The sequence below is a fragment of the Patagioenas fasciata genome, chromosome 16 (genome assembly GCF_037038585.1).
Source record: "Patagioenas fasciata isolate bPatFas1 chromosome 16, bPatFas1.hap1, whole genome shotgun sequence".
Lineage (NCBI taxonomy): Eukaryota > Metazoa > Chordata > Aves > Columbiformes > Columbidae > Patagioenas > Patagioenas fasciata.
Window position 1 is genome coordinate 458758 of NC_092535.1, and position 14645 is coordinate 473402.

The window sequence follows — 14645 nt, forward strand, 5'->3', positions numbered from 1 at the left end:
AACAGCAGTCTTGGGTTTTACTACACAATCAGAAGAAAACAAAATGTATGGATCTGTCCTGCAGTCTGCTTGCTGTCCTAACTTGCTTTCTTTTCTCACAACACAAGGGACTGTGGTTGCACATAAAGCGAGGAAATATATTGTATTCTCTCTACTCTGACAAATTCCCATCAGTTCCATTATTTCTGGCAGACACCACGAGGTAGCTGCTACAGGTTTAAATTTCGGCAAAACCAGTACCACGGTCTCCGAGGTTTTACCGGCAGTCAACCAGAACGGGTTCTCCAGCTGAGCCCCCGCCTTCGCTCAAGATGGAAACTGCCCTGACCTTACTGCTCCGGCACCCCCAGGAAACATCTACCACGAGGTCCTGTGCTGCGCTAGTTCCCTTAACGATGGCAGCAGTGCATTTCTTGCATAATCTACAAGATTCCCCACTCCAGCATCCCATGAGAATAGAAGATGATGTTAGGAAAGCGCTGCATGCAAAGGGAGAAGCGAGGGAAGGCCAGGGGAGTAAAAGCTGAATGCTTTTCATTCACTGCTCCCAACTCACAGTGACTTGGCAGACGATGGTCTCCTCACGTCTGGCCACTTTCGACGCTGAAACTGCCTAATTTTCAAGCAGCAAAAGGAGAAAAAAGTTAACCATCACCAAGCAAACCACCAGCGCCACAGTCCGGAAGATGAGGAAGGAGACAAGTTTAGCCTGAATTTTGACCACAAAGATTAGAACACGCTGTAGAATCGGAACAGCAGTAATGCCGGCGTTCCAAATACCGGGCGCAAGGGCCTGTGAACGCCATTCGGGGCCGTGTCTGTCCCTGAGGTTCCCAACCCACGCTCCACTCCTTTAGCATCAAGGTGGTACTTCACTTGAGCATCATGATTTAACTTTAAAAGAACGTACCTGTATTGCTCGTAGCTTCCATCTTTAAGTCCTAGATGAGGGAAAATGAACAACGTTACTAACCAAGCATTGCCTGCAGCAGAATAAAGGATCGGGAAAGGCAGTTTTTTAAAAACCTAAGCATGTTAACAGATGAATGTGTATTGCCGTGACAAATACTTCCATACGTGTCAACTGGAGCTGCTATTTTTTGTATTTGATCCCTTATTCTAGGTAAAATTGGCTGTAAACTGGATAGATACCTTTGAATCTTTTCTGCAAAGGTCCTTCAGTGGTGTGTTTAAATGCCAGAACCTGGTGATTTCAAAATGTCCAGCTCTACATGGTGCACGTATTAAACGAGACCCAAAACAATATTTTGGGTTTTGGCGCACTCAGATAACGGCATTTTTGGGTGGAGGTCTTCAAGCTCTAAAGGTTATGATTTTCTTGAAAACAGCATTTCTTATGTCAGCTTAATTGTACTAAGGGGTATAAGAAATGCAATTTAGAAAGAAATACATCTCGGCAATAATCCTGACTACACTACGAAGTATTAGTCTTAAGAAACATTACATGGCACAAATGGAGCAAATGTAAGACACGGAGCGTGCAGCCATCAGCCTCAGCAGCACATTCCAGTACAAAGAAACACTGAGATCCTTCTGACCCATGTCTTATACTGAAGTAAGAGCCCCATTTCCTTGAGTGTAATGGGAGCAGCACTTACCCAGATCCATGTTCCTCGTTCTCGGGTTGCACTGTTTGTGCCCTTTGCAGCTTCGTAGTTCCATGAGCTGGACGTGCAGTTGATTGAGAACGTCTCTATCGAGCGTATTCACCGCATTAATGAGCTGCGATAGACGGGGTTCCTGTTAGTAACGAGTGCTCCGTAGTTTGGTAACTTTCATATATGGAACACATGTGGTTTACTTGTAACAGGAAAGAAGTAAATCATCCTGCGTTCAGTGATCAGGTCTTATCTAGAACACATCCTGCACCAACACCGCACCACTTCACCTTATCATCAGTAAGGAACAAGGAGAGCCGGTCCACGATCACATACCTGATATGGATCGGTATTGAGATCAAAATACTCCAAAAATCCAGTAGCAAATTCACAAAACAAGAAGTTGTGGGTCTCATTGATTGTCCTCAAACACCAGTACGTGTTGTTGTTGGCGCTGGTACAGGCACAGAACGGGCCCACTGCAAATTGAAGAGTTATAAAGACATGAGCTGCACGCTGCCGTGTTCAGGCACTGTGACGAATCACATTTGTTTACGGCATTGTGTATCCACAGACAGCTCCTCTCTCCCTCCGGGCTCCGAAGCAGAGAACACGTCCCAGCGCTGGTTCTGCGCGCCCGGCCCAGGCGGCAGCGCTGGCCGAGCCACCCACTGCTTCCCTACCTGCGCCCCGCTGCTTCCCGGCCTGCTCCCTGCTGCTTCCTGGCCTGCTCCCCGCTGCTTCCCTACCTGCTCCCCGCTGCTTCCCTGCCTGCGCCCCGCTGCTTCCCTACCTGCTCCCTGCTGCTTCCCTACCTGCGCCCCGCTGCTTCCCGGCCTGCTCCCTGCTGCTTCCCTGCCTGCTCCCTGCTGCTTCCCGGCCTGCTCCCTGCTGCTTCCCTACCTGCGCCCCGCTGCTTCCCTACCTGCTCCCCGCTGCTTCCCTACCTGCTCCCCGCTGCTTCCCTACCTGCGCCCCGCTGCTTCCCTACCTGCTCCCTGCTGCTTCCCGGCCTGCTCCCTGCTGCTTCCCGGCCTGCTCCCTGCTGCTTCCCTACCTGCACCCCGCTGCTTCCCTGCCTGCTCCCTGCTGCTTCCCGGTCTGCTCCCTGCTGCTTCCCGGCCTGCTCCCTGCCTGCTCCCTGGTCTGCTCCCTGCCTGCTCCCTGCTGCTTCCCTACCTGCTCCCTGCTGCTTCCCTACCTGCTCCCTGCTGCTTCCCTGCCTGCTCCCTGCCTGCTCCCTGGTCTGCTCCCTGCCTGCTCCCTGCTGCTTCCCTACCTGCTCCCCGCTGCTTCCCTACCTGCTCCCTGCTGCTTCCCTACCTGCACCCCGCTGCTTCCCGGCCTGCTCCCTGCTGCTTCCTGGTCTGCTCCCTGCTGCTTCCCGGCCTGCTCCCTGCCTGCTCCCTGCTGCTTCCCTACCTGCTCCCTGCTGCTTCCCTACCTGCTCCCTGCTGCTTCCCTGCCTGCTCCCTGGTCTGCTCCCTGCCTGCTCCCTGCTGCTTCCCTACCTGCTCCCTGCTGCTTCCCTGCCTGCTCCCTGCTGCTTCCCTGCCTGCTCCCTGTCTGTCTGCTCTCCCTGGGAGCCGCCGGGACGCGGGGATACTGCACACGTTTGTGCTGTACACAGTACCTGCAGGTTTTCATTTGCAATCGGTTTTCATTTTAACTCCCTTGCCTTTTGCGCAAGGGTAACGCCAGCACACACACAGATCCCTCAGCATGCGGGAGGCTGCGCAGCGGAACTGGTAACTCCCCGCAACCCTGTGTCCTTACGCGTCCAGAGCGGAGCGGTCTGCCAGTGCTGGTTGTCGTGGGTGAAGCAGGTCAGGCCGGGCATGCTGCACGTGTCGTTGTTCTTTATTCTCTTCAGCAGTTTGCGCAGTTTCTTCTTCCGCCGTTGCTCCCTGAGCAGCCACAGCCGGTCCTTCTCCTGTAGGGCTTTCCTGCACACACGAAACATCAGGGTCATGCAGCTGTCAGACTTGAACACACCCAAAAAAATGAAGCAGCTAATAAAATAAGCTGCTGTGAGGGAAAGGAAGAACTGGTATGTTTTAATTAAATGGTTTCTCTTCCAAATGGTTCTGGATATGACTCTGCGATCCAGTGGCACTGAAAAAAAATGAATCCAAAGAGGCTTAGAGGCTTGCCTGAAGTCTGCGATGTGACACTTCCCAACCTGGCACCGTATACCCAGAGTTTACAGGCATTTCAACAAAGACTTCGTTCCCTGCCCTGTCCTGTGTGCTTGTTCTCTTTAATACAGGATAAATGAAATACTGCCCCTCTTGCTTAGTTTGTAACCTGTGCGCATAGACCTTGTGTTCACTTCTTTGTATCTCCTTTTTCACTTACTTGAAAGGATGAAGACTGGATCCCTTGTGCCTCAGTTTGCTCCTGTGTTTTGAATGGTAACTGGAAAATAAAACCAGCATTGTTGAAGAACAACAGAGAGACAACTGCTCCTGTTCACAGCACACTTCTGCACTGGATCCGAAGCAGATTTAATCCAGCGTTACTTCTCGCTTCAATTCATTCATTCAGGGTATGTGGGGAGCACAAAGCAGCCCTGCGAGCTGGGTCGGGCCCTCTCGCTGTTCTGCCTCTCCCTGCCCTCAGCCCACTTGTGCACGGTGGCCTCTGGTGCTCTGACGCAGAATTGCACCACAGATCAGTCCAGCTACAATTTTCAGCGTTAGTTGTCATTGGTTCTTGTTCCCCTACATGGGGTAGATAAAAATCAACAGACTTTTACCTCAATTACAACATTTCTTCAACTAAATACTCACTAATTTGTTCAGATGATAAGATGACAAGCATCTTCCTGTCATTTTCCTTCTGAATGAAGGAACTGAAATAACAGTTGTACTTTGCAGGGCTGGTGTTTGTTTGGGGTTTTTGTTTGTTTGTTTTCCCCATTATCACTACCTGGACGTTCCAGGAAAACTTTAATAAGTGCACGGACGATGGTGCCACACGCTCGGACAGGGAGGGTGCAGGACGATGGTGCCACACGCTCGGACAGGGAGGGTGCAGGACGATGGTGCCACACGCTCGGGCAGGGAGGGTGCAGGACGATGGTGCCACACGCTCGGGCAGGGAGGGTGCAGGACGATGGTGCCACACGCTCGGGCAGGGAGGGTGCAGGACGATGGTGCCACACGCTCGGGCAGGGAGGGTGCAGGACAATGGTGCCACACGCTCGGACAGGGAGGGCGCAGGAGGCAGCCAGACCGCTGCCTGGCGGAAAGGCCACCCAGCTCCTCCCCAGCGCGACGGACGAGCAGCGTCAGCCAGCACCACGGCACCAGGGCTCCTGCCCTCTGCTGGGGACACCAGCCACCGCTGCACGCCAAAGCAATGGCTCCCGAGTGCACAAGAAATACCTGATCTTGTTGCAGTCGCACTCTTCAGGTCGTTTCTTCTTCAGATGACCTCTCACCTCCCTCAGGTTTTTTATTTTATTTTGCAAAGTTTCAATCTAAAAAAAAATTAAATAAGTAAAGATACCAGTTAAAAAATACATCAGGATTTAGTCCTTTTCTGACCTGCTCAAACTCATTCTATTGTCACCAAATGCTTCCTTTTCAGCACCTCCCATGAATCCCACCATTAACAGTGTGAGGCGCATCCCTGCTCCAGTCCCTGCTCCGGTCCCTGCTCCGGTCGCCGCTGTGCCGAGGCAGCGGGGACGGGGACACGCAGCCCACAGGGCCTCCTGCTGCCACGGGACCTCATCCTGTGCTCCCCAGCACTTCTGCAAGGGGAGACGGCGACTCAAAGGAAAATGAAGCCCTTAAACTCCACCCTGTTACGCAGCTGAGAAGGGGACGGGGAAGCTCTGCAGCCTCCTCTTCAGAGCTGCTGAGGCTGCGAAGCGGCCACGCTGCCCATTCTGCGCGGCGCCTTCGGCGGTGCCCGGCCGCACCGGACGTGGATCAGCAGCTCATGGTGCCACAGCACGGTTTATTTTTAACTGCCCATTTTTTTTTCAGGAAATGAAACTCTTGCTTTGTTCAGCGCAGCACACACAGCGCAGCCCATTTCCACCCAGATGGGTGTTACGGGCTCCTGCTCCAGTTCATTACACAGCAGAAAAAACAGAGTAATCCAGCATGAACAACAAAGTCACTGCAAAACCACCACGAGGCACCAGTGACCGTGAGTCGAGTGGAAGCGCATGGCTGCTGAAGCACAGACCGGGCAGCCTTCAAAAACACACACACAGAACCAGCCCTGCGACCCTGCATCAGGAACACAACAGGACACACGCGGGCTCTCGTCTGCTTTGGCACTCCATTCACCCTACATCTCCAGAAAAAGAGTTAGAGGAGCATGGTAATACTGAAACTGCCCTTTTTTAACCATAGCAGAGCTCGTCATTTTTCAGTATCTGCCTTGCTGCGCGTCAGTCTGCTCCGCCCCGGGAGGCCGACGAGTCCTGCGCAGGGCTGTGCTGTCAGCCCGCGGATTCGGTGACAGATTACAGGTCTCTCCATTTCCCTTCTCTTTGGCATTCGTTCCATCATTATCTGGTCTTTAGAAGACTGTGTCTTTCATATGCAATGTGTGAAGGGTTCGAGCTTATATTCTTTGATATTAGTGACAAAAATGTCAGATTAATTGTATAGGCAAATTTCATTATCTCCACGTTCTTCATATCCACAAGCATAAGGAAAATGAATTCAATTCTAAAGTACAAGGGTTAAACACAAACAAGCAAATAAATAGATCTAGAAGCACCAAAAGTAATGAATCGCACTTTTCCCTGGGTTTGTGTTTGGCAGCTGACAGCCTCATTTCAAGGGGAGCAGGGAGCAGGGCGGACGCCATGGGGAAAACATCCAGGTGCAGCTTTTCCCAGGGTGGGAACAGTTGCGAGTCTCTCATTTATCTCATAAGGCTTGTGATATTTCTCAGCTGTCCCTCCAGTTCCAGTTCCCTCCTCCACTCAGCATCTCATCTTCACAAACTCCTAACTCCTTATCTCTGAAATACCTGTTCTGAAATCAGCCAGCACGTTCAGGAGGTTCCACGGGAGGCAGACAGACCCAAACGCACCAGCACGACCCCGTGCTGGGAGCGCACGCCCACAGCGCGGGGCCGAGAACGTCACCCACCTCGTGGTCAATGTGGAGTTTATGGTCCTTCCAGGCTTGCAGAGATCGGTACAGATCCGTGTCGCACTGAACCGTGTCGTTCTCCAGGATATAGCACCTGGCATGGAGAAGCAAACAAGGTTTATTACAGTGGATACACACACAGGGTAACGCAAACAGCTGGTTTTAATAACGTAACTCAGGACAGATGAGAAGCCAGACTGGAAATGACACGTGGAATTCAAATAAACAATGTTCATTCAGGAGAAGAAGAGTGTGCTGGGAGCCAGGAAAGACGTCTGGGCTGGAGCTGCCATGGGAATTTTCAAGGAGAACGCTGCTATCGAGCAGAACCTGGTGACTGCTTAATTTCTGTATGTAAATTGTGCTGCAGAGTTCTTGCTCATTCATTAGCCTGTCTACATAAATAATCTCTACTAACCAGAAAGCACCGAAAGCATCACTCAGAACCAATCTCCCAACGCATAATCAAGTGGTACAGGGCTAATGGCAAGGATAAAGTACTTCTGTGTAAGATGTATTGCTATATCATAAACCAAAGGAAGAAAAAAATACACACGTTTGCTGTTTTCTACAAAAGGGATAAATTTTTTCAAAGGTATCTCCCCGACTTCAAAGGCAAAACACCCTCTGATAATTTTAAGTGCTTATGTTTCACTAACTCTAATGCAATCCAGATTTTAAAATTCTTTCAAAAAAACCCATACAACCAAACAAAAAACCACACGCTTAACATATGTACTTGAGAAGTTTCTTAGGGTCAATAAATACCAGGTAGTCATTCTGAACGCGTGTTTAAATTACAGCTCAGTACGTCCAGTACTCGTGTACTTTCCTTAAAGCGCCCCACGCATGTCGCCCCCTGTGTCCTGGGGACTCCTCAGCAACTGCACAACGTGACGGTTCCTCCTATGGGTCTGGGATTCACCCAGCAAACAGCAACAATCAATTGAACTGGTTCAGAAGAAAAGCACAGATACTGATCTACGGGTCCTGAACATTCATGAGAGCTGAGATAAGAGGGCACGATCCTCCGATGCCCACCCAGCTACATTTCCTCACGTTAGTGTCTCTCACCCTGTAGACTGAAGTCAAACGGAAACCACGGATGTCAGCGCAGCTGCCTGGCTCGTGCATGTTTACAGGAGCTACTCATTAAACAACTTAATGCGCGTAATCAATGTTTGGTGGATTTCCTGATAATTCAAAAGCAGAAATGGCAAGTAAACTAATAAAGTACAGTTGAAGAAACATCCTGAGCCCCTAGACTTGCATGTGAGGAACAGACTGAGTTACTAAAGTGCCCAGACAATTCCCTCGCCGCTCTCTCAATACGTCCCATTTCCCAGTGCTCCTGGGCCATGCAGCTTCATTCGTAATTAACACAGATTTTCCTTTCCTAGCACTGGCTACAGAAAGCTGCGGGCGGCTGCCTCCTCCCGTAGGGTTGGTTTGGTGTTTGAAATACAGAGCAACCCAGGACACCAAGGGAGGCGCCGCTGCGCCCGGAGCCGCTGGTGCGCAGCAGCGGGGTGTCCCCGCGGTCCCGCAGGTGCCGCAGCTGCGCCGCCCGTCTGTGTCCCCGGAGCGCAGCGGACTGCAGAGCCCCCGCTGCGGCTCTTCGGGCCCCTCTGGACATGGCAAAACCAAAACTAAACTGAAAACTGTTGTACAAACGAGAACAAAAATCCTAGTGAAGCTGGACGGGGCATCCAAGGACACGATGAGCTTATCACAAGTTAACACCAATTTATGTAGAGCAGCCACTCCAGCAGGAAAAGCTTTTAGAAATACAGGAGGTGCACTCACCTGTGAGTCACTTTTATCAGGTTCGGGGCCGTATAGTCTGCAATGCCACCAGTGCCACTGTACTCCCCCGTGTCCTTCTCGTCCTCCTCCCTCTGCATGGTGTGCCGCTTGGTGACGTTCCTCAGCGAGACAGGCTGGTAGCCATCCTCCAAACCCAAGCTATAAACGGCTCCATCCAGCTCGACAGACACAGAACGGATGGAGCGATTCCGGACATAGCTTGGTTTGTATTCTGCACGGAAAAGGAAGTGAAAGAATTAAGGAGGGGAGAAACAGCATGTTACAACTGGGAGAAAATCCAGCCCATACTGTGCCATTCGGAATTAACCAGATGACAAATGGGGTTTGTAGCAGCTGCCCTCAGAGCTGCTGCTTCAATAGGTTTTGCAGGGGCAGGTGGACACCTTAAGGCAGGACAAAGTGGGGCAGATGTAATGCAAATGCACAGGAATGGCAGAGGGGAAAGAAAATGTGCTCGTCCAGAGTCTCAGCTCTGCCCGGGTGTCACTAGATGGCGGTAACACATCGAACCCACCCGGGACAGCAGCTGCGGGGTCCCCCCACGGTTCTCCAGTTCCCCACCGTCCACAACCCGCAGAGCCAGGACTCGCGCACCGCTTGCTGAAGGGGTCCCCAGTGTTCGGCCTGAGCCTCTTCTCAATTCCATGCTCTTTCCTCAAGGTAAGATGCTGGATTTTTTGAGAGTGATTAATAACTGAATCTTTATCCAAATGTAATTCTTTTCTTTGCAGTTACTGTCCTGATGCGCAGCCCCGCCAGTGGGTTTGCACATGGAGCAGCGCCCTCCGGCGCTACGCACGCCCTCAGATTGGGCAAAATGAACCGTTTGCTACAAATTGTCACTATGCAGTATGAGATTCTCATTGACCTTTCACTGCTGCTGCCTTCCAAAGTTCTCTGTCCTGCCCAAATCCCCAGAGCTCCTCTACTGTTTGGTCTGGAATGGCAGAAATATATCCTAGTTACAGAGTCCAAATCCATACCTACATTTCCCTACTGTATGATGGGGGCCATCTCAGACCATATTTCCTGCTCACCACCAGTGACTGCTGAGAGTCACTCATTACACTGAGCACAATCATCTCATTCCTTGAGAAAAAAGTACAGACCAAGTCCCAGAGCCACCTTGCCTCTCCATCTCCATCTCCTCTCCATCTCCATCTCCTCTCCATCTCTCCTCTCCATCTCCTCTCCTCTCCATCTCTCCTCTCCATCTCCTCTCCATCTCTCCTCTCCTCTCCTCTCCTCTCCTCTCCTCTCCTCTCCTCTCCTCTCCTCTCCTCTCCTCTCCTCTCCTCTCCTCTCCTCTCCTCTCCTCTCCCCGCCCCTCCCCTCCCCTCCCCTCCCCTCTCCCCTCCCCTCTCCTCTCCCCTCCCCTCTCCTCTCCCTCTCCCTCTCCTCCAGTCCTCGCTCTGTGTATGAGACCTGGAGTCGCCCAAGACATCACTGCCAGCAGTCGGGTCCCTGGCCACTCTGGTCACCTCACCAGCCCACGGCGCTGACTCCTCCTGCAACCAGCCGATGTGCCCGATGAGAAGACACATCTGTCCCGCAACCCCGAGCTCTGCAGAAAAAACAGCTTTCTCTATGGGGTAATATCCGTAATATCCCCAGCAAAACAAGTCAAAGGAGAACAATGGGGGGGGAGGTAGAACAACCAAAATTGACATAAGGAATACCATGTCAAGTGGCATGCTTCGGCATTAACACAGAATGACTTTTTTCAAGAAGCCTTACGCTAATCCCAAAGGTCTCAAAAGCCATTTTGCAGACGGTGGGAAGAGAAATAAACATCTCCTCCCACCTCAAACTGGCCCAAGCACCAGATTCCTGTCAGCGCCACACGCGGAAAGCAGAACACCAGCTGCATTCTCTGGCTTTGCACATTTTCCTCCTGTGGTTCAAAGTTTATTGCTGTTACTACGCCAGGTGAGTCACTGCTCAACAGGGGAAGAGAAAAAAAGAAAGAGAAAAAAACCCCAAACCAGCCCCATTTCAGGCACCCAGTCAGGAAAAGTTTGACTAAAGGAGAAGGAAACTCCCATCTTTGCAGAAGGAGGAGGAAGTTCCAAAAAGCTACACCCTGACAATTACATTCAAAGCATAAACTCCCACTTCTTTAATTGCTCCCTCATTTCATCCTGTTAAGCTCAGCCAACTAACAATTCACCTTCTCCCCTGCGCGAGGGGCCAGCGCGGCGCTGGGCCCACGGCAGCCATGGCCGCACCGCCCGCCGAGCGAAGAACAACGGGAGCCGGGGTCCGGCCCCGCGGCCAAACCAGCCAGGACAACTGAACACAGCGGTCTGGTGACACAGCCCAGGCCAACTGAACACAGCGGTCTGGTGACACAGCCCAGGACAACTGAACACAGCGGTCTGGTGACACAGCCCAGGCCAACTGAACACACCAGCCTGGGTGACACAGCCCAGGACAACTGAACACAGCGGTCTGGTGACACAGCCCAGGCCAACTGAACACAGCGGTCTGGTGACACAGCCCAGGACAACTGAACACAGCGGTCTGGTGACACAGCCCAGGACAACTGAACACACCAGCCTGGGTGACAGAGCCCAGGCCAACTGAACACACCGAGTCTCATGAAACAGGGCATAAAAACCCAAATACGTATCATCAGTATTCAGGTCACCCTCTTGCCATTCGTAATCCAGCTTTTTGGTAGTCTGTTCAAAAACACCTTGGTATGTTACCTTCGCTTGTACTGCTTTGTGCCCATTGAGTGTGCGATTTATTGCGTATGTGCACGTAAAACAACAGCCAACACCAAATAAAAGAGTGTGTGCCAACAGGCCCGCGCTGACCTCGTCCACCGCGCAGCACTGCGGGCAGAGGGAAACGAGGCAATTATTTCACTCAAGACACAAGCAATGGGAACATGATTGTCAAGATCCTATCTCCTGCCGCTGAGGTTTATGCCTTATGGTTCAATGAGGCAAGCGAGCTGGAGGGTATGGCATAAACTGCCTCTTCTGAGCAGAACGGGAGGAAACCCCACCATTCTGACCCCTCTCCTGGAGAGAGCAACTTCGCTTCACCCCCCTCCTTCACACCCCAACCAGAGGTGATTGGACACTTCACCACCTCCTCTGGATGCTGTGAAAATCAGTTAATGTTTCAGAAGCACGACGCAGATGAAAAGCACTTAAGTAAGTGTTATTAGCAGATAGCATTATGTTGCCCTCACTTAAATTGTTTTTCTCTTTTTATTTAAGTGCCTTCAATTTACTCCTGTTATTTTACTCCCTATGACTGAACTTTCTTCTGTGTGACTTCAAAAAAATAAAAGTTAATTGGACTGCAAGATCTAGCGTTATTTAAAGATTATCTGCTGTGCCACATATTTAAACAGCAAGTATAGTTCAGTAATTTCATCCTGGAACCAATAATTTTTTTCAACTAAAAATTAGCTTAGTAGGTACTAATCAGCTTGCAAGGCAAATATAATGGGAGAAAATCAATTTAAACTCTCTGTTTGAAGCTTGTGCCAGGTCATTATACAGGAAGACTAATCTACTAAATAATTAAGGCTCCTTAGGAGTGAGACGAAAGAAACATTACAAATGAATAATAATTCTGTGCTGCCCTTCGCCTCTTTAATCTATAATTAGACTACGTACTTCAAATATAGATGTTAGTCCGACTGAGGTTTAGTACAGAGCCAGCGGAATGGGCTTTCTGAACAAGCACCGGAGCTGCGCCAAGGCACCCAGGCCAGCCAGCCCCGACGAACGGGACCTCTGGTTTGAGTCGGCCCTGCGCCTGCTGGCTGCGCACAGGAGAGGATGCTGCAAACGAGCAGCTTGGTAACGAAGCGCACGCAACCTTATTAAAAATAAATTACTGCAGTAACAGCTCCAAGCATTGCAGTACCTACTGAAAACTGGAGCATGTGCTGTAAAGCACCGTTCGTGTTCCATGTCAGGATGTGCTGCTTGCCACGGCACTGCGTGCACTGCATTTCCTACTTCTGAAGGACATAAATACGCGACCCTGTTTTGGATCAAAACACTTCTTTTCCTACACACAGAGATGTTTCAAATCTCATTGTCCAATACAAGGCATATTGTTTCACAGTCAGATACACAGAAATACCTTGATAGAATTCAGCACCCATGAAAATCAGGACATTATGCGTTAGTGAACAGACTCATCACATTTTTCTAAGGCAGTAACTGAAGATACAGTGAGTTCACTTACTTTTCTTGGAGAAGAGTTTCTTCCTCCGTCCAACATGGCTCAGCTTGTATTCATTCTCTTCACAATTGCAGTCTTCGCTATTCCTGTTGTAATACTTCGGCAAAATATTGGAGGTGCCTTTGCTGTTGCCTGCAGCTGCCAGGTTCGCCATTCCCTTGCACTTGTGCAGTTTGAGCTTCCCGCTGGCATCCTCCACGCACTGCCATTTCTGGAACAAAAATGTCATCGTCAGGACTCTGTCCCAACGGCGCTCTGTCCACTGGTCAGCTCCAGCCATCTACCAGAGGTTCCTGGTTGTGGCAAGCTGAGCTGAGGTTCATCTATCACCCCCTACCAGAACAGAGGTTTTCTGTAACCTTCCAACTGCAGACAAACAGGAATTCCTCAGGACAGCCTTGCGTTTGTTCCTTGGAGGCAGAACAAAAGGAAATTCTTAACAAATTCAATACTACAGCTAAAACCACGGAGGTGCTTTCAGCAGCACAACTGCGGCATAAACCACAGACGTTCAAGCCTTCTCCACAGGTGTGGAGAGGATCCTTGGCCACCAGCGGGTCTGCCTGTGCCACTGCTGCAACAGAGCAGCAGCAAGCTCCGGGCCGGCAGGTGATCCCAGCCACATCCCACGCGCAGGAAAGCATTCTGGAGGAGTCTTTGTCTTTCCCAGTTCAAATGCCTGACAATGGGATGGTTTTAATCAAGTTGTGGAGTCCTTTACTGTAAAGATCTGGTCTGAGCTGATTATCTAGACTTGTCACTTCCAGTACATCATTCACTCCATCCTAAGGTGGTCATATAAAAGAGATTAGAAAAAGGATTGCCCTGCAGAAGTGCCTGTTTCTCTTCACTGACCTTTAAAAGGGTGTAATGACTGGATCAGCCATGGAAGGCTGTGGGCCGGCGTAGTGAGAGGTTATCTCCATCTTGGGTGTTTCTCTTAACAGCTTTTCCCACTCAACACCCTCGGGCTGGACAAGCGGTGCTGAGCTGTGGAGAGGGTCGCCTCCCTCTTCCACTCCACCCAGAGAGAATCTCAGCTCTGACCCCCAGTTCCTTCTGCTGCTCAGAACTGGAAATAACTTGCTGATGGGTCCTTTGTGCAAAGGAGTCTGGCCACCTCCAACCCGGCACAGAAGTTCTACGCACTCCCCAGATACGTCACAAAATCATCTCACCTACTCCTTTATTTACCAACACGCTGCTGGGCTCTGAGACACATCAAACCCCTCACAGCGGCAGTGGCTGCTGCTTTAAATAGACACTTTGGGAAACACTTCAGCTTTCTGCTCAGTCTCGAGAGGCGTTCCTCTTTTGCCTTATTACAAAATTCAAAGTCTGTGCCTCCGGGACTCACTGGGATATTGAGAATTTTCCAAATAAAAGAACAGAAGGAAAAACTGCAACAGCTTCCAAGTGAGATGACATTTTACAGCAGCCTGCAGCTCTTCGAGGGACATCCAGCCACCCCGGCTCCCACAGGGGGTGCCCGGGCTGGGACCACAGAGCCAACGTGTCCCATTGAAACGCACTCCATTGTTTGCACGGCGGAACAGCAAGACAACAGTGTCACTGTGCTTCTGTAACACAGAATTTAACACGAGTCCAAATGAACTGGCCAGTTACAGCGGATTTATCTATGTCCACGGGAGACCCTCTCATTGGGAAGGATCAGAGTTTTATGATGTGTCCACTTATTTCCTCAGACAACCGGGTGACAGGGCTCCTGAGCTATAATTACTTCTTAGGTGCTGACACTGTGTCCAGTCTGCTGTGCAATCCAGGTCTGGCCCTGTGCAGACAAACCTGGATTAACTTTCAGCACAAGGAACGACACAAAATCAATAGCAGATACTGA

At 50.6% G+C, this 14645-nt stretch overlaps 1 protein-coding gene across 9 annotated transcripts in view; it reads right to left on the minus strand.

Annotated features, from left to right (window-relative positions):
* SULF2 (sulfatase 2) overlaps nucleotides 1-14645 on the minus strand; it is a 98516-nt gene that overhangs the window by 2220 nt on the left and 81651 nt on the right. For 8 of the 9 annotated variants that reach the window (XM_065849655.2, XM_065849654.2, XM_071815465.1 and 5 more), the window contains 10 exons: nucleotides 12791-12998; nucleotides 8552-8783; nucleotides 6743-6839; nucleotides 5009-5103; nucleotides 3978-4037; nucleotides 3396-3565; nucleotides 1956-2098; nucleotides 1620-1743; nucleotides 911-941; nucleotides 557-613 (listed from right to left, as the gene is read on the minus strand). In XM_065849655.2, coding sequence (XP_065705727.2) covers nucleotides 557-613; nucleotides 911-941; nucleotides 1620-1743; nucleotides 1956-2098; nucleotides 3396-3565; nucleotides 3978-4037; nucleotides 5009-5103; nucleotides 6743-6839; nucleotides 8552-8783; nucleotides 12791-12998 — 1217 coding nt within the window. The remainder of the gene's footprint in view (nucleotides 1-556; nucleotides 614-910; nucleotides 942-1619; nucleotides 1744-1955; nucleotides 2099-3395; nucleotides 3566-3977; nucleotides 4038-5008; nucleotides 5104-6742; nucleotides 6840-8551; nucleotides 8784-12790; nucleotides 12999-14645) is intronic. The other variant, XM_071815466.1, reaches the window with a different exon arrangement.